The sequence below is a fragment of the Oryctolagus cuniculus genome, chromosome 1 (assembly GCF_051225735.1).
Source record: "Oryctolagus cuniculus isolate XC-2025 breed Fujian yellow rabbit chromosome 1, ASM5122573v1, whole genome shotgun sequence".
NCBI classification, from domain to species: Eukaryota; Metazoa; Chordata; class Mammalia; order Lagomorpha; family Leporidae; genus Oryctolagus; species Oryctolagus cuniculus.
In genome coordinates this window covers 203,814,276-203,837,331 of record NC_142867.1, presented here as the reverse complement: position 1 = coordinate 203,837,331, position 23,056 = coordinate 203,814,276, and the positions used below count along the sequence as shown (strand labels likewise).

Genomic DNA, 23,056 nt, shown 5'->3' with positions numbered 1-23,056 from the left:
AGGATAAGTACCTGGCTCCTGCCATCGGATCAGTGCGGTGCGCCAGCCGCAGCGTGCCGGCTGTGGCGGTCATTGGAGGGTGAACCAATGGCAAAGAAGATCTTTCTCTCTGTTTCTCTCTCTCACTGTCCACTCTGCCTGTCAAAAAAATAAATAAATAAATAAAAATAATAAAATAAAAAAAGACCTTACTATAGTGTAGTTGACAATTGTTGATGACATCTTCAGAAAAGTTATAATGACAAGTTTTACAAGGCTGTTTTGTGGAATATTACTTCACAGAACTGATGGCATGACCCTCACTGCAAATTTTTTTTTAAATGCTGTCAGTTAAATTCAGACAACTGAGCTGGGCGATTAATCTAATATTCCCTAAGAATACCAGAATGTTTAAAAGAAAAAGCATGCCTTAGCAGCTCCACACAGGGAGGAGTAAAAAGTACTCTTCAGACATAGACAACTTTCTCTTTAGGAAAGATTTAAAAAAATTTCAATACATAAACAAATAGGTATTTGAAGGCCTGAAGCTCTGCTCCCTATAAGTACAGCCTTGAAAATTTTATCCTGCAAAACTTCTAGGGTATATATCTTCTGCCACATTCAGAGTCCATGGGTTCAGCATATTTGGATAGCAGGTAATCCCCAGAGACCTATAGATAATCTGCAATATCTATACAAGGAGGTGAGCTTTAATTAACTACATTACTATGATCAAGAACAACACTTAAAATAATACATTACTTGGGCTGGTGCTGTGGCATAGGTTCAGCTTCTGCCTGAAGAGTGCTTGGACTCCTGTACCCACGTGGGAGACCCCAAAGAAGCTCCTGGCTTCGGATGGGCCCAGCTCTGGCTGTTGCAGCCATTGGGGGAGTGAACCATCAGATGAAAAGACCTCTTCTCTGTCTCTCCCTCTCTGTCTGTAACTCTGCCTCTCAAATAAATATTTTTAAAACATAATACATTACCACCAATAGTCATGGATCTGGTTAAAGAAGGCTGTAATAAAGTTTCTTCATCACTAAATTGTTTCTTAAGCTCTTCCACAGATTCCAAATGGAGTTGCAGAAATTCTGCTGTTGCTGCTGCTGCTTCCTCTTTAACTGGATCTATCATTCTCTTCAAAAGTATTAGGTCATCCTTTCGGACTTTCAAACAAAGTTTCTCCATTTCCCTAATATTGGAGCGGAGTTGCTAGAAAAGAAAAAGACTCATTAATGCCACTCTTTTATAAAGTATCTTTCTTCTCAAAAGCAGTTTGTTATGATGGCTGTAAATGGAAATGATCACATACTCTCTATCATGAAAAGTGTGGCAAAACATTTTACTATTGTCTATGTTTATGGCTAGCTAAATCCATCATCTTTAAAAAATTATTATCTTTTTAAAAATTATCTATTTATTTTTGAGGGAAGGAGGTGGAGCAAAAGAAGAAGGGAGAGGGGAGAAAGAGAGAGAGACAGAGAGAAAGAAGAAGAAAGAGAGAGAAAAAAAGAAAGATGGGAGAGGGAAAAGAACACTCCCAAATGTTTGTTTACTCCCCCAAAATTTGCAACAACCCATGCTGGATTGGGACTGAAGCTGCATTCGACTCACTGAACTGAACTCAATTCAGGTCTCCCACATGGCTGGCAGAAACTCATCTAGTTGTGCTGGTTGGCATCATGAGCCAGAACTGGGAATCAAATTCAGGTACTCCGATATGGGATGCAGCATCTTAACCACTAGGCCAAATGCCTGCCTCCAAGATCACCATCTTCAGAACTCACATTCTGATACTTACAATGTATTTATTTAAGTAACAAATGCTCTTCATACTAAATCAAACAATACAGAAACATATCAAGAAATAATTATTTTCTCATCAATCCCATCAATTCTCTTAACCCAATCCTCCCATGTTTCTCACACCTCATACACACATTTAACATATACAGGCTTTCTCTTTTACAAAAAAATGGATTACATTTTGCATAACAATCTAATTTTTCATTTCACACTCCAGCTTAACAATCTCATCATAGAGATCCCTCCTGGTCAATGGTCACACCTGTCGCTCCCCCTCTTCATGGAGGAACGACACTAAGTCCTGCCTAGGCTTCATATCTGAGTCACGGCACCATTATGTCGCTCCCCCTCTTCGTGGAGGAACGACACAGGACCCTGCGCTGTTCTTTTGTCTGCTCGGCCCTCCCCGGGTTTGCTGCTGGTTCTTCCCGGGTTGGCTACTGACCCTTCCACCTCCGTGGAAGGGTGGTTCCCCCTGGCCACTTTCCCCACTTCCGCAGGGGAGCGGCACACCGCCGGCCGGCTCTCTCGGGGGCTGCACAGGTGTTCCCCTTAGGTGTTCCCCTTAGATGTTCCCGGTGCATGCCGTCTCTCTCCTCCTTTATAGTCCTCCTCTGCCAATCCCAACTCTGCTACCCACACGTCGAGCACGCTGCTCTCCTCCAATCAGGAGCAAGTCCTACAGTTTATTGGCTGAACTGGAGGCAGCTGTGTAGAAGCTGTTTTCTCCTCTCCCAGCGCCATATTGTGGGAGAGCAGATGCATAGAATAAGTCTTAATTCCAGTAACTTAGTCTAGTCCGAGTTGCTCCCCACAACACCATATTCCATAGTATAGTTGTGGTACAATTTAATCAGTCACCCCTCCAATGAACAACAGTTCTATATGTTGTTTCTAGCTTTTGGTAATTACAAATAACAAACAAATATCTTTGTGTAAAAATCCCATTACATATTAGCATTATAATATATACTAATTTTTAAAAAATATTTTTATAGAAAGCTTTTATTTAATAAAGATAAATTTCATAGGTACAACTTTTGGATTATAGCAGTTCTTCCCCTCATACCTGCCCTCCCACCCCCGAACCATCCCACCTCCTACTCCCACTTCCATCACATTCTTCATCAAGATTCTTCATTTTTAATTATCTTTATATACAGAAGATCAACTCTATACTAAGTAAAGATTCCAACAGTTTACATCCACACAGACACACAAAGTATAAAGTACTGTTTGAAGACAAGTTTCATTGTTAATTCTCTTTTTTTGTAAACTTTTATTTAATAAATATAAATTTCCAAAGTACAGTTTATGGATTACAATGGCTGCCCCCCCATAACTTCCCTCCCACCCGCAACCCTCCCATTTTCCGCTCCCTCTCCCCTTCCATTCACATCAAGATTCATTTTCAATTATCTTTATATACAGAAGATCAATTTAGTATATATTAAGTAAAGATTTCATCAATTTACACCCACACAGAACATAAAGTGTAAAGTACTGTTTCAGTACTAGTTATACCACTAATTCACATTGAACAATACATTACGGACAGAGATCCTACATGAGAAGTAAGTATACAGTGACTCCTGTTGTTGACTTAACAAATTGACACTCTTGTTTACAGCGTCAGTAATCTCCCTAGGCTCTTGTCATGAGTTGCCAAGGCTATGGAAGCCTTTTGAGTTCACCGACTTCAATCTTATTTAGACAAAGTCATAGTCAAAGTGGAAGTTCCCTCCTCCCTTCAGAGAAAGGTACCTCCTTCTTTGAAGACCTGTTCTTTCCACTGGGATCTCAATCTCACTCATAGAGATCTTTCATTTAGGTTTTTTTTTTTTTTTTTTTTTTTTTTTTTTTTGCCAGAGTGTCTTGACTTTCCATGCCTAAAATACTCTCATAGGCTCTTCAGCCAGATCCAAATGCCTTAAGGGCGGATTCTGAGGCCAGAGTGCTGTTTAGGACATCTGCCATTCTATGAGTCTGCTGTGTATCCCGCTTCCCATGTTGGATCATTCTCTCCCTTTTTGATTCTATCAGTTAGTATTAGCAGACACTATTCTTGTTTATGTGATCCCTTTGACTCTTAGTCCTATCAGTATGATCAATTGTGAACTGAAATTGATCACTTGGACTAGTGAGATGGCATTGGTACATACAACCTTGATGGGATTGTATTGGAATCCCCTGGTATGTTTCTAACTCCACCATTTGGGGCAAGTCTGATTGAGCATGTCCCAAATTGCACATCTCCTCCCTCTCTTATTCCCACTCTTATATTTAACAGGGATCACTTTAAACACCTAAGAATAATTGTGTGTTAATTACAGAGTTCAACCAATAGTATTAAGTAGAACAAAAAAATACTAAAAGGGATAAAGTATTAAATTGTACATCAACAGTTAGGACAAGGGCTGATCAAGTCACTGTTTCTCATAGTGTCCATTTCACTTCAACAGGTTCCTTTTTGGTGCTTGGTTAGTTGTTACCGATCAGGGAGAACATATGATATTTGTCCCTTTGGGACTGGCTCAATTCACTCAGCATGATGTTTTCCAGATTCCCCCATTTTGTTGCAAATGACCGGATTTCACTTTTTTTTTTTTTTTTTTTTTTTTTTTTTTTTTTTTTTTTTTTTTTTTTTACCGCTGTATAGTATTCTATAGAGTACATATCCCATAATTTCTTTCTACTGTTGATGGGTATTTAGGTTGATTCCAGGTCTTAGCTATCGTGATTATTTATTATTTGAAAGGCTCAGTAACAGAGAGAAGGCAAGAGAGAGATACTTCTATCTACTTGTTCACTTCCCAAATGCCTGCAAAAACCAAGGCTGGGTGAGGCTGAACCCAGAAGCCAGGAACTCCATCCAGATCTCCCACATCTTCCACTACCTTCCCAGGTGCAATGGCAGGAAACTAGATCAGAAATGGAGTTAGCTGGGACTTGAACCTGCACTCTGATATAGGATACTGGCATTGTGAGTGGCAGCTTAACTCACTGTGCCATGAAGCTGACCTCCAATATAATATTTTTTGTAGGGTTGATTCCCAGAAGTGGGAATATTTCAAAGATAATATGCACTTTTACTTCGATCACCACCAAAAGGCTATAACAATACACATGACAACCAAAGTATGAGTGCCCACTTCCCTACATACTTCTAGGATTGCATGTTATCTCACTGTTGCTTCCCATTCAGGTAATAAGCAGACCTGATCTTGCTTAGCTTCTGAGATCAGACCAGATTGGGCATTCAGGATCAGATGGCCACACATTCTTTGCTGTTTTATTCTGCAATCCCCTATGAATGAAATTGTTGAACTTTTATCAAGTGATTTTTCCCTCTTTTAAAAAGAAAATCTATTGGCTTGATCATAATGTTTTTGCTAATGCGTTGCTATAATTAATACTGTACAGATTTCAAAGTATACAGTCATCTTTATTTTTAAATGTAAATTTCTTCTTTAAAAATATTTAAGAGAGACAGAGAAAAACAACACTCCCATCCACTGATTCATTCTTCAAATGCTTGCAACTGTTAGATCAAGCCAATGTTAGCAGGTGGAAACTCAATCTAGGTCTCCACAAGAGGGTCAGGGATTCTGCTATTTTCCAGGCACATTAGTAGGGAGCTAGATCAGAAGCAGTGTAAGCTGGGACTCAAACTGTGCCACAATGTCCAACCTCAAATATTCCTTGAAGATTAAATAAAACTAATCTTCCTAAGATAATATTTTTAAAAGAATTATAGACCTCTATTCATATATTTTAAAAATTCTTTCCTCCTAATGTAATTTCATAAATATTAATGCAAATTCGTTAGATAAAACAAAGTGTTAATTTATTTAATTTCTCAATTGCCTCACTTTCTAAGTAATGGGTTATATTATTACATTCTACATAATTACATGTAGGTAAAGCAAAACAAAAACTTGTTCAGGAATTATGCAGTTATCTAACGGTAAAAGGGGTTAAAAATTAACTATTCCTATAAATCTAGCAATCTTTCCACTAAACTACAATCATAATGCCTATCTATATGGTATCTTAATATGATCTAAAGTATCCATTTTACTCTTGAAAAACTAAAATTAATTCTGAGAAAAACAGCTTAGTTACAACCTAAAGCATCTTGTAAGATGTTCTGGGTAAACAAAAAAATTGTACTAACATGACTTTATACATTCCTTATGTCCACTTTCCTAACATTTTAATATGAGCTGGAAAATCTAAAGATAATTGGACTACATCTTTGAAATAAGCAACATGCATGCATTAACATGTACAAATTATATTATCTTTAGGGGGCCTTTGTGATCATCTAATCCATTTCAGCACACCACCATTTCCTGGCTATGTGACTCCTTTCTGGACCAGAATTGTAAAGCTTACTTATAGTTGCCACATAGTCTATAGAAATATTTTAAGCAATATTCTTTGGGAGACGGATTAGAAATTTTCTGTAACTAAACCTAATGAGCATTTGCTTGTGATATATTCTTCCTCTCTGATGCTATTTGTGCAGAATCTGTGCCTCCAATCAAATTATAGTACCCAGCTAAGAGCCCTATTACCATAGGTAAAGGGGAAAATTTTAATGGAGACAAAGAAAATTCCTATTAAAGTATGAGATCTGATACTATAATAGCAATTATCATAACATAGAAAATATAAATTATGATCACATTTTATCAACACTGTAAGTTATTGTGATAAGTGTTTTACCTCGTTTATCTTATCTTCATATTATATCTTTGAAATGGACACTACCATTATTCTTATTTTATGCAAGAGAAAATTAAAGCAAGAAGTTAAGAAAGTATCCAACCACTACCCTGATACAAAACAGTACAGCCAGCAATCAAACCTAGGCCACAAATTGTGTTCTTAACAATTTTAATATACAGCAACACGATTCAACAGAAGTACAATACAAATTACAAATACAAGCCATATATGCAACTTTAAAATTTCAGATAGTCCCAAAAGAAACAAAACAAAATAGGTAAAATTAATTTTAATAATATATTTTATTATCCCAATATATCTAAAATATTATTTAAAACTATAGTCAATATAAAATTAATGAAATATTTTATATTCTATTTATAGTAAGTCTTAGAAATCTGGTATATAGTTTATATTCATAGCATATCTCAATTCAAATTAGCCACATTTTAAGTGCTCAAGAGTCAAATGTGATCAGAAGTTACTACACTGGACAGCACAGTTATAATTTCTAAAATCAAATAGAAGGAACAGGATGATAAAATTCTATGCAAAGAACATCAAGTAGGTGTTGCTATTTCTGGAAATAGCAGTCTAGGAGATTCAGACGAACCCTCCTACCAGCAATGGCTTATAAAGCTGAACAAACAACAAACTACAAAACAAACCAAAAATAAATAAATAAAATCTCAAAAGAATAAAAAAACAAACAAGCTTGCAAGTAATTTGGAGGCTAAGAATTTCACAAAGACAAGTGGGTGTTTAGTCTAGGGGTTAATATGCCTGTGCCTCACATTGGAGTGCCTCAGTTCAATTTCTGCCTCCAGTTCGTAACTCCAGGTTCCCATCAACACAAAAATACCCATCAAGACAAAAGCACCCTAGAAGCCCCCCATTGCCTTTTCCCAATTATAACTGCCTTTTCCCTGGCCGGCGCTGTGGCTCACTTGGCTGATCCTCCGCCTGCGGTGCCGGCACACTGGGTTCTAGTCCTGGTCAGGGCGCCGGATTCTGTCCTGATTGCTCCTCTTCCAGTCCAGCTCTCTGCTGTGGTGCGGGAAGGCAGTGGAGGATGGCCCAAGTGCTTGGGCCCTGCACCCGCACGGGAGACCAGGAGGAGGCATCTGGCTCCTGGCTTCGGATCGGCGCAGCGCGCCGGCCACAGTGCACCAGCCATAGCAGCCATTTAGGGGGGTGAACCAAGGGCAAAAGAAAGACCTTTCTCTCTGTCTCTCTCTCACTGTCTAGCTCTGCCTGTCAAAAAAAAAAAAAAAAAAAAAAAGACAAATGTAAAACAGACATTTTTAGACAAACTGAGTGAACTTATCTTCAGCAAATACACATTAAAAGAGCAAAACAAAAAAGCCCTAAATGGTGTATTTTCACAAGAACAATAATTAATCCCAGATACAAAGTTGGAAATATAAAGAGAGAAAAAATGAACAACAACAACAACAAATGTGGTTATATCTAGGTGATCAACAACTATACTGAAACAGTAATAATGCCTTGCGGGGAGCTTAAAGAGTGATTCTAAAACATATAAGACAATGTAGAGGGCTGAGATAGACCAAAGTACTTATGAGGAAGAAGGTGAGTAGATTTCCTCTATTAGGTATCAAGATTGATTACAAAGTCATAGTAATTAAAACAGGGTGGCTTTGATCCAAGAGTAGACAAATAAACAGCAAAATAGCCCAGAAAAAACCTAAACACATATACACAAAAGTGGTATTGTAGAGCAAAGAGTGATGTTTCCAAACTTATGCTTGGTCAGTTGAGTGGCCAAACAGGAAAAAAACAAAACTGGAAAACAGTGACACTTTTAAATAGGGAAGTCTTCAAGACCAAGGGGTAGGAAAGATTTCTTTTCTTTTTTATAAAAAAGATTGATTGATTGATTTGAAAGGCGGAGTTACATGGTAGGGGGAGGAGAGAGAGAGAGAGAGAGAATCTTCCATCCTCTTTTCCACTCTTCAAAAGGCCATAATGGACAGGACTGGGTCAGGCCGAAGCTGGAAGCCAGGTCTCCTTGTGGGTGGTAGGGGCACAAGTACTTGGGCCATCCTCTGCTTTCCGGGCACATTAGCAGGGAGCTGGATTAGAAGTAAGGCAGCAGGGATTTGAACAAGTGCTCATATGGGATGCAGGCCTGGTATGTTATGGCTTAATCTGCTGAGCCATGCCAACTCCAGGAGAGATTTCTTTTTTTTTAACTTTTATTTAATAAATATAAATTTCCAAAGTACAGCTTATGGATTACAGTGGCTTTTTCCCTCCCATAACTTCCCTCCCGCCCACAACTCTCCCATCTCCCACTCCCTCTCCCCTTCCATTCACATCAAGATTTATTTTCAATTATCTTTATATATAGAAGATCAATTTACTATATATTAAGTAAAGATTTCAACAGTTTGCACCCACACAGAAACAAAGTGTAAAGTACTGTTTGAGTACTAGTGATAGCATTAATTCACACTGGACAACACATTAAGGACAGAGATCCTACATGAGAAGTAAGTACACAGTGACTCCTGTTGTTGACTTAACAAATTGACACTCTTGTTTATGGCATCAGTAATCTCCCTAGGCTCTTGTCATGAGTTGCCAAGGCTATGGAAGCCTTTGAGTTCGCCAACTCTGATCTTATTTAGACAAAGTCATAGTCAAAGAGGAAGTTCTCTCCTCCCTTCGGAGAAAGGTACCTCCTTATTTGATGGCCCATTCTTCAGGAAAGATTTCTTAACATGGCACAAAAGTGGCCAACCAAAAAAGATTGATAATCTTGACTATATTAATTAGTGAACTAGTCATCAAGAGACACCACTAATACAGCAAAATGCAAACCACTGACTGGCAGCAGGTAACTGTAACACACACACACACACATATAAAACTATAAATGGGCACTGACCATAAACAGAGTTACTAAGTCTCACTAATAATCAAATAAATGTAAATTAAAGCCATAACTAATTACTCACCAGACCACTAAAATTAAAGTCAGATAATGCTAAATATTGTCATTGGTAAGGTCACAGTTACCTATAAGAACTTGCATCCACTCCTGGGAAGAGGTATAAAAGTAGTATAACTATTCTGGAAAACTCTTTATCCATGAAAGTCGAAAATAAGTACACCAAAGGGACCAGCAATTCCTGCCCTAGGAATATACTTGATAGAAATGTATGCACATGTGCACCAGTAAAAACATATAACAATGTTAATAAAATTCGCAACAGAAAACTAAAAACAGCTCAACTGTTCACCAATAGAATGTATTATGGTATACCCATTCAGTGGAATACACACAGAAGTGAAAAGTCAAAATGGATAAACTATTGTTATAGGCAACAATACAGGCAAATCTCAAATCATACATAAAAAATATATTCTGTTTGATTCAAATTATGTAATGTTCAAAACCAAGCTAAATAGAACCATAGTCTTACGTACACACTTCAGTAGAAAAACCACACAGAAAAGGTAGGAAGTATTTATCTTATGAAGCAAGACAGTGATTAATTACTTTCTTGAGGGAAAAGGCATTTTTTTTTTTTTTTGACAGGCAGAGTGGACAGTGAGAGAGAGAGACAGAGAGAAAGGTCTTCCTTTGCTGTTGGTTCACCCTCCAATGGCCGCCATGGCTGGCGCACCGCGCTGATCTGAAGCCAGGAGCCAGGTACTTATCCTGGTCTCCCATGGGGTGCAGGGCCCAAGCACTTGGGCCATCCTCCACTGCACTCCCTGGCCACAGCAGAGAGCTGGCCTGGAAGAGGGGCAACCGGGACAGAATCCGGCGCCCCGACCGGGACTAGAACCCAGTGTGCCGGCGCCGCAAGGCGGAGGATTAGCCTAGTGAGCCGCGGCGCTGGCCAGGGAAAAGGCAATTGTAATTGGGAAAAGTCAATGGGGGGCTTCTAGGGTGCTGGCAACTCTATTTCTTGATCTGAGTTGTAGTGCATGAGTACTCACAGTATAACAATTCATTTAGGGAGATATTTATAATTTAGGCATTTTATGATAGGACCATTATATATCACAATAAAAAATTTCAATATTTTTAGGGAAGAACATTATACTGACTTGTATAACCAAACAACCTAAAGAAAGAAAAAAGATTTAAAGTATTTGAATGGGGAACAATTGGGTAGGGGTTTTACTGTGTAATTATATTGGGCACCATGTTGCTGGATAAAAGATATTCATTCATTTGACTGAACTGTAAAGTCTATAAGAACAACAGCCTGACTAATTTCTTCACCTTTGTTTCCTCAAGGCTTTGTTTGGTATCTGGTATATAGCATGATTTAATAAGTATGATAATGAATGAATGCTCTCTTCGTATTTTCCACAAAGAGGCAAAGTAGTCATCTAATATCAACAGGAATCTCCAACTATTAAGAAACCAACTAGAATTCTTCCCTAGAAAAACTGTCACTAGAAAAATAGAAAACATGTCACCAGCACAGAAATATTTCTTCTTTCATTAGATAATGAAAGGAACTTTTCCTTTGAAATTAATTCTGTTGTCTAAGTCTAAAATATTGAAGTGGAAATGACAGCCATCAGAAAGCAATCACATCATCCTGGATTTCTATCAGTTAGGAAAAAATGATTACTGGGATTAGTGATTCTTTAGGGATGTGGTTTTATCAAGTTTAAAGAAATAAGCCATATGATGCCACGGAATAATATTGTGGTAAGTTTTTTGTAAAAAGAGTTTCAGTTTCTGGGCCAGCACCGTGGCACAGTAGCTTAATCCTCCACCTGCAGCGCCGGCATCCCACATGGACACCAGTTCTAGTCCCGGCTGCTCCTCTTCCAATCCAGCTCTCTGCTATGGCCTGGGAAAGCAGTAGAAGATGGTCCAAGTGCTTGGGCCCCTGCACTGCATGGGAGACCAGAAAGACACTCCTGGTTCCTGGCTTTGGATTGGCGCAGCTCCGGCCACTGAGGTCATTTGAGGAGTGAATCAATGGAGGGAAGACCTTTCTCTCTGTCTCTTCCTCTCACTGTCTGTAACTCTACCTCTCAAATAAATAAATAAAATCTTTAAAAAAAATAAGAGTTTCAGTTTCTAAAAAATGAAATTCTGAGACTATAAAAACAAATTAAGAAAGAAAAGAAAGTGGCATCTAAAGAATCCAACTTAGTTGTGTAAGGTATGCTATGATAAGTTTGGGATTTTAAGAGACTTGGTGAAAAAAAATAGGAACAAAAAGAAAAGCACGTGAATACAAAAGAGTGGTGTGAAACGAGGAGAATCATGTAAGTAAAGTAAGAGCCCAGAATGAGCGGAGGCTGGTGAAAAATGTTAAGAACAATAAAAAGGATTTAAAAAATAAATGTAGAGCAAGAACAAGAAAGAAGGTTCAGGCCTACTGCTTGGGGCAGATGGTATAATGTTAACAGATGATGCCAAGAAAGCAGAACTACTTAACTCCTATTTTGCCCTTGATTCCTTATTAGGGAGAAATATTCAAAATTGAAAGGGGCATAAGAAACATGCTCAAAGGAAATTTGAAACGTATCTTACTATAAGGATCTAGATAGATAGCTTTGATGAAGGAAGGGATATTTGAGCTGTCACTGGAGAATAATATTAAATACAACATTCTAAATAGAATAGATTGGGAAAAGACAGGGCAGAGCCTTCACAATACTATAATTCATCAATTTTAGGATATGATATCTTTTCCATATTTTAACATCTCTGAAATTGTAATGTATCTTAAAATAGATGGTGAAAACACATTATGCCACAGTTAACTGGAGGAACTTTTTCTTTCTTACAGGGATACAAAATAATAACATGTTTTACAATTAATAGTGTCTTAGATTTAAATTCTTCCTTGTAATTTGTAGAAACTATGTCAATCAGAGTAGAAGTCAAAGTTCCTAAATAAAAATTAATCAGTTCATAAAAATTTTAAGGCAAAATGTTACAAATTCCTTGGAGGTTCACAGTAACCTAAAGCAATTTGCTTTCAGTTAGCATTCCTTTTGAAATCTACTCTCATCCATTCTTTATATAGCCTTGGTTCTCTTGAATCCTTTCTTCTTTTCTCCTAACCTGTGTGATCCGTGATACTCCACTGTCTTCCTCATTCCCTCCTTTTAAATCCCCTTTCTAAAAATTAAAAAGTAGTAGCTCAAGTATTCTATATTTCTCCTCGTAAAATCATGATACTCACATTTCACTTCTATAACTTCCATGACTGATTTTATTTCTATATATCTATGCTACTTATGGGACTGCATACTTTGTGTAGAGTATTATCTTTCTAAATGTGCTCTGAAGTCTACTATATCAGTATCTCTAAGGTGAGCCCCAGAAATCTGTGTTCTCAACAAGTTCTGCTATAGAGAAAAAGCTAGCTGATTAGGTTTCTATAAAAGCCAAGTTTATATTCTTCAGTGCATTACTTTGGTAGTAACAACTTCCAGCTCTTTCACATAGTTTCAATATTTGGTCACAAAATCTTTCCTCAGGCTGTTTTTTTTTAATCACAGAGAAGACAACTATTAAGCCTATTCTACTTGCAGTTTCAAAACATAATAATATATGGGCTCCTGCTTCTGTACAAGGTAAGTAGAATTCACTGAACAGAGGACAAGAGAAAAGAGAGCTGCAGAGACTGAATCTTGGAGGTATGCAGAAGAGTCATCAATATATCAATACTTAGAGGTCACTTAATATCAGTGTTTAGTAAAGAACTGATCAGAATATATATGTGAGGAAACCGCCCAAAGTTGAGGGAAGAACCATCTGAAAAGACCAGAGGAAGTTGGGTCCAGCACCCACTCAAAGTAGTAAGCAGCACCTGTATCCACCAGTGAAAGTGGAAAAATCTTAATTAATAGGACATTGGGTAGGGTACTCAGAAAGGTTTTGCCTCAGTAATGAAGAATAATTAGTCACAGACCGAGCACTGTTCCAGTTCAGCCCAGTGAAAAGACCTAAAAGGATGAAACTGTTTCCAAGTAACTTACTTCATTCTAGAACAAAACTTAAGAAGAATTATAGGAACAAAAAAATATCCAGCATTCAACGAGGTAAGGGAGACCCAATCAAAGATCCCCAGACATACTGACAGGAAAAAATGACTCATATTAAGGAAAATAATCAGACATAAAACTGACCCAGAATGGACACAGATGTTAGAATTAGTGGGAAAGTTATTACAATTGTGTTTCATATATTCCAAAAGTTAAGTAGAGACATGGAAGTTATAAAAAAGGTCCAAATCAGAATTCTGGGCATGAAAATTACAAGTATTTTAGATGAAAAACATATTGAATACAATTAATGGCAGGTAAGATATTGCTGTTGTTAAAAGTAGTGAACATGAAGGCCTACCAATAGAAACTATCCAAAATTAAGCACGAGAAAAAATAATAAGAAAAATTAGAGCATCAGTGAGCTGTGAGATAATTTAAAGCAACTTAACATATGCATAATTGAAGTCCCTGAAGGAAAAGAGAAGGCAGGGGACAGGAAAATATATAAAGAAATAATGGCTGAAAAACTTCCAAATTTTATGCAAACAATAAATCCAAAGGTCTAAGAATCTCAACAAATTCAAAACGTAAGTCATAAGAGGAGAATTCCGCTAAGGCCTATCACAATCAAAATGTCTAGAATCAAAACCATCAAAGAAGCTAGAGAAAAAAAAACACATTACATTCAGAGGAACAAAAATATGAAGCAGATTTCTCAGCAGAAGCAATGCAAATGAGAATACATTTGAATAACTATATACTGAAAGAAAAAAGTCAATGAAAGAATTCATCACAGAATTGCATTCTAAGCAATGATAAAGAAAATCTTGGGGCCAATGTTGTGTTGCAGCAGATTACCACTGCCTGTGATGCCAGCATCCCTATATGTGTGCCAGTTGAAATCCTGGCTGCTCTGCTTAAGATCCAGCTAATGTGCCTGGGAAAGCAGCAACAGATACCCATGTGCTTAGGCCCCTGCCATCACATGGGAGACCCTAAGGGTATTCTGGCTTCCTGGCTTCAGTTTCGCCCAGCCCTAGCCATTGTAGCCATTTAGGGAGTGAACCACTGTATGGAAGTTCTGATTCTCTCTCTCTCTCTCTCTCTCTGTAATTCTGCCTTTGAAATAAATCAAACAAATCTTAAAAAAAAAAAAAAAAAAAAAAGAGGGACCCAGCATTGTGAACCAGTGAATAGAAGATCTTTTTATCCCTGCTCTCCCTAACTCTGACTTTAAAATAAATTAAAAAAAAAAAAAATCAGGGGCCGGTGCTGTGGCATAGTGGGTAAAGCCGTCGCCTGCAGTGCCAGCATCCCTGTGGGCACCAGTTTGAGTCCCGGCTGCTCCATATCCTATCCAGCTCTCTGTTATGGCCTGGGAAAGCAGTGGAAGATGGTCCAAGCCCTTGGGTTCCTGCACCCGCACAGGAGACCCAGAAAAAGCTCCTGGCTCCTGATTGACACAGCTCCGGCCATTGTAGCCAATTGGGGAGTGAACCAGTGGATAGAAAACCTCTCTCTCTCTCTGCTTCTCCTTCTCTCTCTGTGTAACTCTAACTTTCAAGTAAAATAAATAAATATTTTTAAAAAAATCAGGTAAAGGAAAACCATACTGGTTAAAATATGAAACTAGTATACACAAAAGCATTAAGCCATCAGAAATGGAAATGACAGGTAAATATAAGCACTTTATAATAAATACAAATGAGTGGGGATGGGCATTGTGGCATAGTAGGTTGAGTACCATCTGCCATGCTGGCGTCCCATATGGCCACCAGTTCAAGACCCAGCTGCTCCACTTCTGATCCAGCTCTCTGCTAATGTGCCTGGAAGGCAGCAGAGAATGGCTCATGTGCTTGGGCCCCTGCACCCTCATGGGAGACCCAGAGGAGGCTCTGGGCTCTTGGCTTTGGTTTGGCATAGCCCTGACTGTTGCAGCCATTTGGGGACTGGCCCAGCAGATGAATGATCTCTCTCTCGCTCTCGCTCTCGCTCTAGCTCTAGCTCTCGCTCTCTCTATAACTCTGCCTTTCAAATAAATAAAAAACAAAAATCTAAAACAAAAATAAAAATGATCATTTAAATATAACACATTTAAAACTAAAATATCTAACAACACCATAAAGATGGAGGAGAAATAGAGATATGTTGTAAATTTCTTTAATATATGTGAAATACTACAATCTCTCTTGAAAATAAACCATGATATGATGTATACTATACACCCTAAAGCAACCACAGGAAAAGTTATAGTTAGCAAGACAACAAAGGAGATAGAAGAGAATTAAAAATACTTAATTGAAAACAAATCAAACATCATTAATCACTAATTAATCATTAGACACTGAAAATTAAAATCACAATGAGATACCACTATAGACCTCTTAGAATGGCTAAAAATAAGGGACTAAATATATCAAGTGTTGACAGAAACACAGAGGATCTCTCGGGAAAATAAAACTGTGTAACCATTTTGGAAAAATGGCAGTTTCTTAAAAAATTGAATAACAACCATGGCATAATCCAGCTATTCCACTCTTAAATATTCATCCAAGAGAAATGAGATCCTTTGTCCATACAGACATGTACTCAAATGTTTATAGCAGCTTTATTTGTAATAGGAAACAATCCAAATATCTACCAATAGAATAGTTGACAATACATGGTGTAACCATACAACAGAATACCACTCAATAATGAAAAGGAATAAAATATGGCTATGCAATGCAACATGGATGAATCTCAAAATATTCAGGCAGAATAAAAGAAGTCAGATTTTTTAAAGCATATATATTATGTTTATACAAAATTCTGGGAAATTCAAACTGATGCATAACAGCAGTTTGGTAGTTGCCTAGGCACAGGGTGGGGATGAGGGAAATGCAGAGAGATGTGGGAAAGTAAGGTCAAGAGGGTGTGTGGGGTTACAAAAAGGCATGAGGAAATTCTAGGAGATAATATTCATTATATTGATTGTGGTGATGATCTTATAATATATACATATGTCAAAATTTATCACATTGTAACATTTAAATGTGTCCATTTACTATATGGCAATAATCCCTCAAGAAACTTGTTTGTAAAAAATAGAAAAATGTAAAATAGTATCATATTATTTATATATAGGAATATGAACAGAAATGATAATACCTAAATCAGGGGGGAACTATTTCCTTCAGATGAAGGTGGGAGCAAGAGAAATAGAATCAAGGATGAATATGCAAAGGGACTTATTTGTAAAGATATATTTGTGGGGCTGGTATTTTGACACAGCAGGATGAACTGCTGCCCGTGACGCTGGCAGTCCATATAGGTGGCAGTTCAAGATCTGGCTGCTCCACTTCTGATCCAACTCCCTGCTGGTGCACCTGGGAAAGCAGTGGAGGATGGGCCAAGTGTGCGGGCCCCTGCATCCATGTGGGAGACGACCAGGGTGAAGTTCCAGGCTCTTGGCTTCAGCCTGGCAAGGCCCCAGCCATTGAGATCATTTGGAAGACCCCCCCCCCCCTCTTTCTCTCTCTGTCTCTCTCTATAACTCTGCCTTTAAATAAAAAAAATAAATCTTAAAAAAAAGTTATAAAGTTTTTCTGAAAAAAGGAAGCAATTGTGGCAAAATATAAAGATTTGAAATAGCTGGGTGATGAGTACACAGTGTTTGTTATATTAATTTTTTTATTATTTTCTACATTTTTGTGTATTTGGGGAAAGAGAAACTAATTTTTCAAGAAAGTACTTTAGTGTTAGAGTTGATATCAGGATAGTTTGCTATTCCTTTGGGTTACTAAGGACTACTAAGAGAGTAGGTAAAAATTCAACATATTAGGCATCTGACATTGTAAACAAAACTACCTGCACATATATATCTGCATTTTCCTTAAAAAAACGGACCCACAATATCCTGATTATTACACTAGGCACCTAACTGGTATTCTTAATTCCATCCTTGTCCAGTTGAAATCTATTTTTTTTTTTTTGACAGGCAGAGTGGACAGCGAGAGAGAGAGACAGAGAGAAAGGTCTTCCTTTGCCGTTGGTTCACCCTCCAATGGCCGCCGCGGCCGGCGTGCTGTAGCCGGCGCACCGGGCTGATCCGAAGGCAGGAGCCAGGTGCTTCTCCTGGTCTCCCATGGGGTGCAGGGCCCAAGTACTTTGGGCCATCCTCCACTGCACTCCCTGGCCACAGCAGAGAGCTGGCCTGGAAGAGGGGCAACTGGGACAGAATCCGGCGCCCCGACCGGGACTAGAACCCGGTGTGCCAGCACCGCAAGGCGCAGGATTAGCCTAGTGAGCCGTGGCGCCGGCGAAATCTATTTTTTGTTAATAGTCAATTGATCTTTTAAAATCCTATGTGCTCAGAACTTTCCAAAAGCTTTGTACCCAACTCTGAGTTATCACATCCTAGCAGGTCCTCCGTGATCTGATCCAGCTGCTCTCTGACTTCATCTCCTTTACTCTCCTTGTTCAGAGCAGCCACAGTATTCCTTTAACGTGCCACACAACCTTACATCTCAGAGTCTTCACACTTGACTTTTCCCTGTGCCTGGAAAAAGTTATTCCCCATGGTTTATGCCTTTACTTCTTTCAGGTATCTGATCATACATCATCAGAAACCTTCCATATCCACCGTTTATATAAAAGAGCACTCATCATGTTCTCTGATTCTTCATTTCCTTTAACCTCCTTTACTTTTCTTCATGGCACTTGTGATGATCTAATATATTATATATTTATTCATTTTGTTTAAAACCTGGATCAAAAAATAACAAATGTTGGCAAGGATGTAGAGAAAGCAGAACTCTTGTATATTGTTTGTAGAAATGTAAATTAATACAGCAATTATAGAAAAAAGTAGGGAGGTTCTTTATAAAATTAAAAATAAAACTACCATATGATCCAGCAATCCCACTCCTGGGTATATGAAGACACTTCAAAAAATTCATGGAAATGGAATTAAAGAAAAGCTTATTTAGGTGCAAAGTAACTTTGGAAACCACACAGTTTTTCATAATACTTATTTTCTATTAACTTTTTAAAAAAAAAAAAACCTTCTTTGCAGGGATTTCAAAAATTTTTACAGCAAAATAAACATATTTTAATTCCATTTCCATGAACTTTTTGGAGTACCCTCATACATCCAAAGGAAATTAAATTAGTATGCCAAAGAGTTATCTTTATTTCCATATTAACTGTAGCACTATTCACATTAGCCAAGAGAGGGAATCAACCTAAGAGTTCATCCATGTATGAAGGGATTAAAACTGGGGTACACATATGCACAACAGAACATTACACAGTCACAAAAAGAATTAAATCCCATCATTTGCGACAACACAGATAAACCTAGAAGACATTATGTTAAGTGAAATACAGGCACAGAAAGAAAAACACCACACGTTTTCATTCTTAAAGAAACCAAGAAATATTGACACATAGAAGGACAAAGCAGAACAGTGGTTCCCAAAGGCTGGGGAAGACAGCAGGAAGGGATAAATGGGGAAAGGCTGGTCAATGGATTATAAGCTACAGTTAGATGGGAAGAAGAAGTTCTGGTATTTTGCACAGTATGCTGAATACAGTCAGCAATAATTTATCGAATAAATTTATTTGAATAAATCATAATTTATTCAAAATAGCTAAAAGAGAGGATTTGGAATGTTCTCACCACAGTGAAATGATAAATATTTAAGGCAATGGATTAAGATAATTCTCCTGATTTGATCATTATACTATGTATACATGTATTAAAATATCACATTGTATCCCACCTAAATGTAGACTTAATATGTGTTCAATTAAAATACAATTTTTAAATTAAAAAAATTTATCTCTGTCCTCTCTATTTGTCATAACCAAAATATGAATCCTATGAGAACAAGAATTTTCTTTTACTGAATCCTCAGTGTCTATAATAGTCTCTAAAACATAGGAAATGTTCAAATATTTCTGGCTTTCTAATAATCAGGCCAAAATGGGAGATATATGACAAATTTTGAAAACTTGAAAAAATATCCACAAGTTAGAGAAATGGGTCTGTAAATGCAGTAAATTTTTAAGAAGAAAGCATACCAACTCAGTATTTAATAAGCTTTACAGTAGGCAAGTAGTGAACTGTAAAGTACAGCCAAATTTCATAACAATAAAGACGATTTCTCTTTCTGTCTCTGTAGTTTTATATCTAGAGTTAATAACAAGTTATAGCTTTTTCTCTTCTTTCAGTACTGTCTAAATATTAAAAGATGCATTCAAATATATAGTTATCTATACTGATGATAATCACAAAAAGTAATTATTCTAAGTTAATTGAAAATTCTGGAAAATGACTAATTATGTATTTAATGATTAAAAGATGAGTGGCTATGCATATATTTGCCTTCATTAAATATTGATTTAGGATTCCTAATGTGTTTTTACAACATGTAATTTTGAGAGCAAATTGTGTACAGCAGAAAACATTTGGTATCATAATAATTAATCTGATTTCTTTACAAACACAGAGCACAAGCCTAATGGTAAACATTTAAATAACTTAGAACAAACATATTCTAGAAACCACATAATCTGGTATTAAGGGCTCCAGAATCATAACTATTTAATTAAAATAAATCTGGACTATACTTGCATAATCTAACTATAACATTAGGGTACTGATATGATTTCACATTTATTTCAACATCAAAAGAGACCCATCTAAATGTTATTCATACACATTAAAATATATATATCTTAAAGAGGATATACATATTTATATATAAACTGTTTAACAAAAATAAAAATCAAAGTAGAAAATGGTATTCATTCACTTATTCAAATATCTAACAAATTCTGACTTTATAGGTATTAACTGCGGTATTCTAGTCCCTTATCCACCTGAGTTAATATTATAAATGTTTTTAGGGGTTGGAGTTTAGCCTAGTGATAATGCTGTCGGTTGGGATGTCCACATCTCATATGGAAGTACCTATGCTTGAGTTCCAGCTCTCCTCCTGATTCCAGCTTCCTGCTAATATGCACTCTGGGATGGCCCAAGTAGTTGAGTCCCTGTTACCTAAGTAGGAGACCTGGCTTGACTTTCTGGCTACTGTCTTTGGCCCCAGCCAGGGGCTGCTGTTGGAATTTGGGGAATGGGCTAATATATAGAAGCTCAATCTTAATATCTCTATCCCTATTTCTCTCTCTCTCTCTCTCTCTCTCTCCCCCCCTTTCTCTCTCTCTCTCCTCTCCCTTCCAACAACCCTCCCCATCAAATAAAATTTTTAACAAATTTAAAAAATATATTTCTATGTTAAAAAGAAAATATTAAGATAGAACATTGGAATGGACTCTCATTAACTGCCAACTAAGATCACTGATGCTATACCAGATAAACTGTATTCCCCCACAACCACTTATTACTTTATAGACAAACACTAAATTTCTTTCTTTGGACTTTGGACACTAGATATCTCTGCTCCTCAGCCTTTATTTTTAAATCTGAGGAATGAGGATAATACCCCCTTATGTAGCATCCAGATAGCTGGCACTATATCATTATTGGTTTCTATAAAATATTTGATAATCATATAGAGATTTACATTAATTCTCTTACTGAAGTTTTAAACTATTATTTAAACTTTTTGTTAGCTCCCCTCTATGTAAGTTCTTTCAAAGTAGAAATTGTGATATATTTCCCAGAATTTTCTATTATCAACAAGTAATGTTACTACATGTTAAGTATTTGGGGAGAAAAGAGGAGATGAAGCTCTTTAAAATATTCATTTTGTACTTTTATATGACAAACTGACAAAGATGGAAGAAAGTAATGCAATTACAGTTTGTTTTAAGTCAAACTAACAAGAAGTCAAATTTTGTAGTTAAAGTGGCAATATCAAAACAAAATTATTATTATTTACTAAATATCCACTGTATGACATATTTGATCAATAATCCTTACAACCATCTCCAAAGTTAGGGAATACTATACTAATTTGACAGTTACGAACACTGATGCTCAGATTAACTTGCTCAAATCAAGAGAACCACAGATGATTCAAATGATAATGAAAATTTTAATTGAATATAGTATAATGAGATTTTACTTTCAGAAAAAATAACATGTATAAATAGTATAAAGAATTCTTTTGCAGAAGGAGCTGCTGTTTTTTAAGTGGCTTTTTTTAAAAGATATGTTCAAACAGGCTTATTTATAACCAACTGTTTCTTCCAATAACAAGTGATACGGATTGAAAAAAAAAACACAGGGAGTCAAAACAAGAAAGAAATCAGGAAAAATGGGTGACATTATAAAAAATTATTCAAAAAATTAAATTATAAATAGAGACTCTAAAGGTATCATAAACCAATTATTAGAAATAGCAAGATACTTTAAAGATAACTGGTCATAAAAATCTATATGACAATTAACCATATTTCTATGCACACCAGAAAAAGTTAGTTAGGAAGCATTTATTTTAAAGAAAGACAACATTTAATACCTCCCCCAAACACACATATACATACACAAGCACTCTTAGATTAATGAAGTAGCTTGAATAGATAAAATAAATATAAAACCTGTGTATCAGTCATCTGTTGCTGCACAGAAAGTTCATCCAGCCATAAGGACCTAAAACTACCATTTGATTTTGCTAATTATTTTGTGGGTCAAATTTTAGGAAGTCCTCACTGAGTAGTTCTCATTTGGGACCTTGCATGCAGTTGAATCACATGTTACTCAGGGCTATAGTCACCTGAAGGTTCATCTGTACTGGATGTCCAAGATGTCTCATTCATGTGGCTGGCCTTGAAGGCAATTTGCTAATTTTGCTCAGCTACGGCTGTGGATGTCACCAGCACAAGGGTCTCAGGATGCTCGGACACATCACATGACAACTAAGTTCTCCCAGACCTAGTTTCCTCAAAGAACCTGTGGAAGATATGTTATCTTTTCTGACTTAGCCTCAGAAGTCAATCAGCATTATTTCTGCCCAGATTCAAGGGGGCATAGCCTCTACCTGTTGGTGGGGAAGTAGCAATGTCATAATGTAGATGATATATGAGAAAATATTTTGGTGGGCACCTTTAAAAAGTACAGTCTACCACAACTGCTATGCAAAAAAACCAAAATATTCACAAATATTCAAGAATATACAAACAAATGCAAGAATATCCAATATTCACAGGCAGGAAAAGTAGGTATTATAAAGATTTTTATTTTCTCTAAATAGATCTATAAACCCAATATGGTTCCCAAATACCCCCCAAAATTATGTATAGACTTTGAAAAGTCTATACCAAATTATATGGAAGACTAAAGAGCCAATTATAACCAAAACAGTACTATACTATCAGATATCAAACTTTAACTTAAAGCTGTCAAAATGAAGGTAGTGTGGAGCTCAGTGCAGAAACAGACTGATAATTGGAATAGGACACAGAAAGATCAGAGACAGACCCATACATACAAAGGATTGTAATATGTTTCAAAAATAGCACCACAGAACTCAGTTAACAATGAAACGAATAGCTTTTCAAGTAGAATAAAATGAAATTT

General features: G+C 36.8%; 1 protein-coding gene across 7 annotated transcripts in view; it reads right to left on the bottom strand.

Annotated features, from left to right (window-relative positions):
• STX17 (syntaxin 17) overlaps positions 1 to 23,056 on the bottom strand; it is a 95,529-nt gene that overhangs the window by 37,799 nt on the left and 34,674 nt on the right. For 6 of the 7 annotated variants that reach the window (XR_007923542.3, XR_016211180.1, XM_002707946.6 and 3 more), the window contains exon 4: positions 969 to 1,194. Coding sequence is in view for 5 of the 7 variants with exons in the window: in XM_002707946.6 (XP_002707992.4) it covers positions 969 to 1,194 (226 nt within the window). In the remaining 2 variants the exon portion in view is untranslated. Of the gene's footprint in view, positions 1 to 968; positions 1,195 to 2,233; positions 2,366 to 23,056 lie in introns of those variants that run through there. The other variant, XM_089301162.1, reaches the window with a different exon arrangement.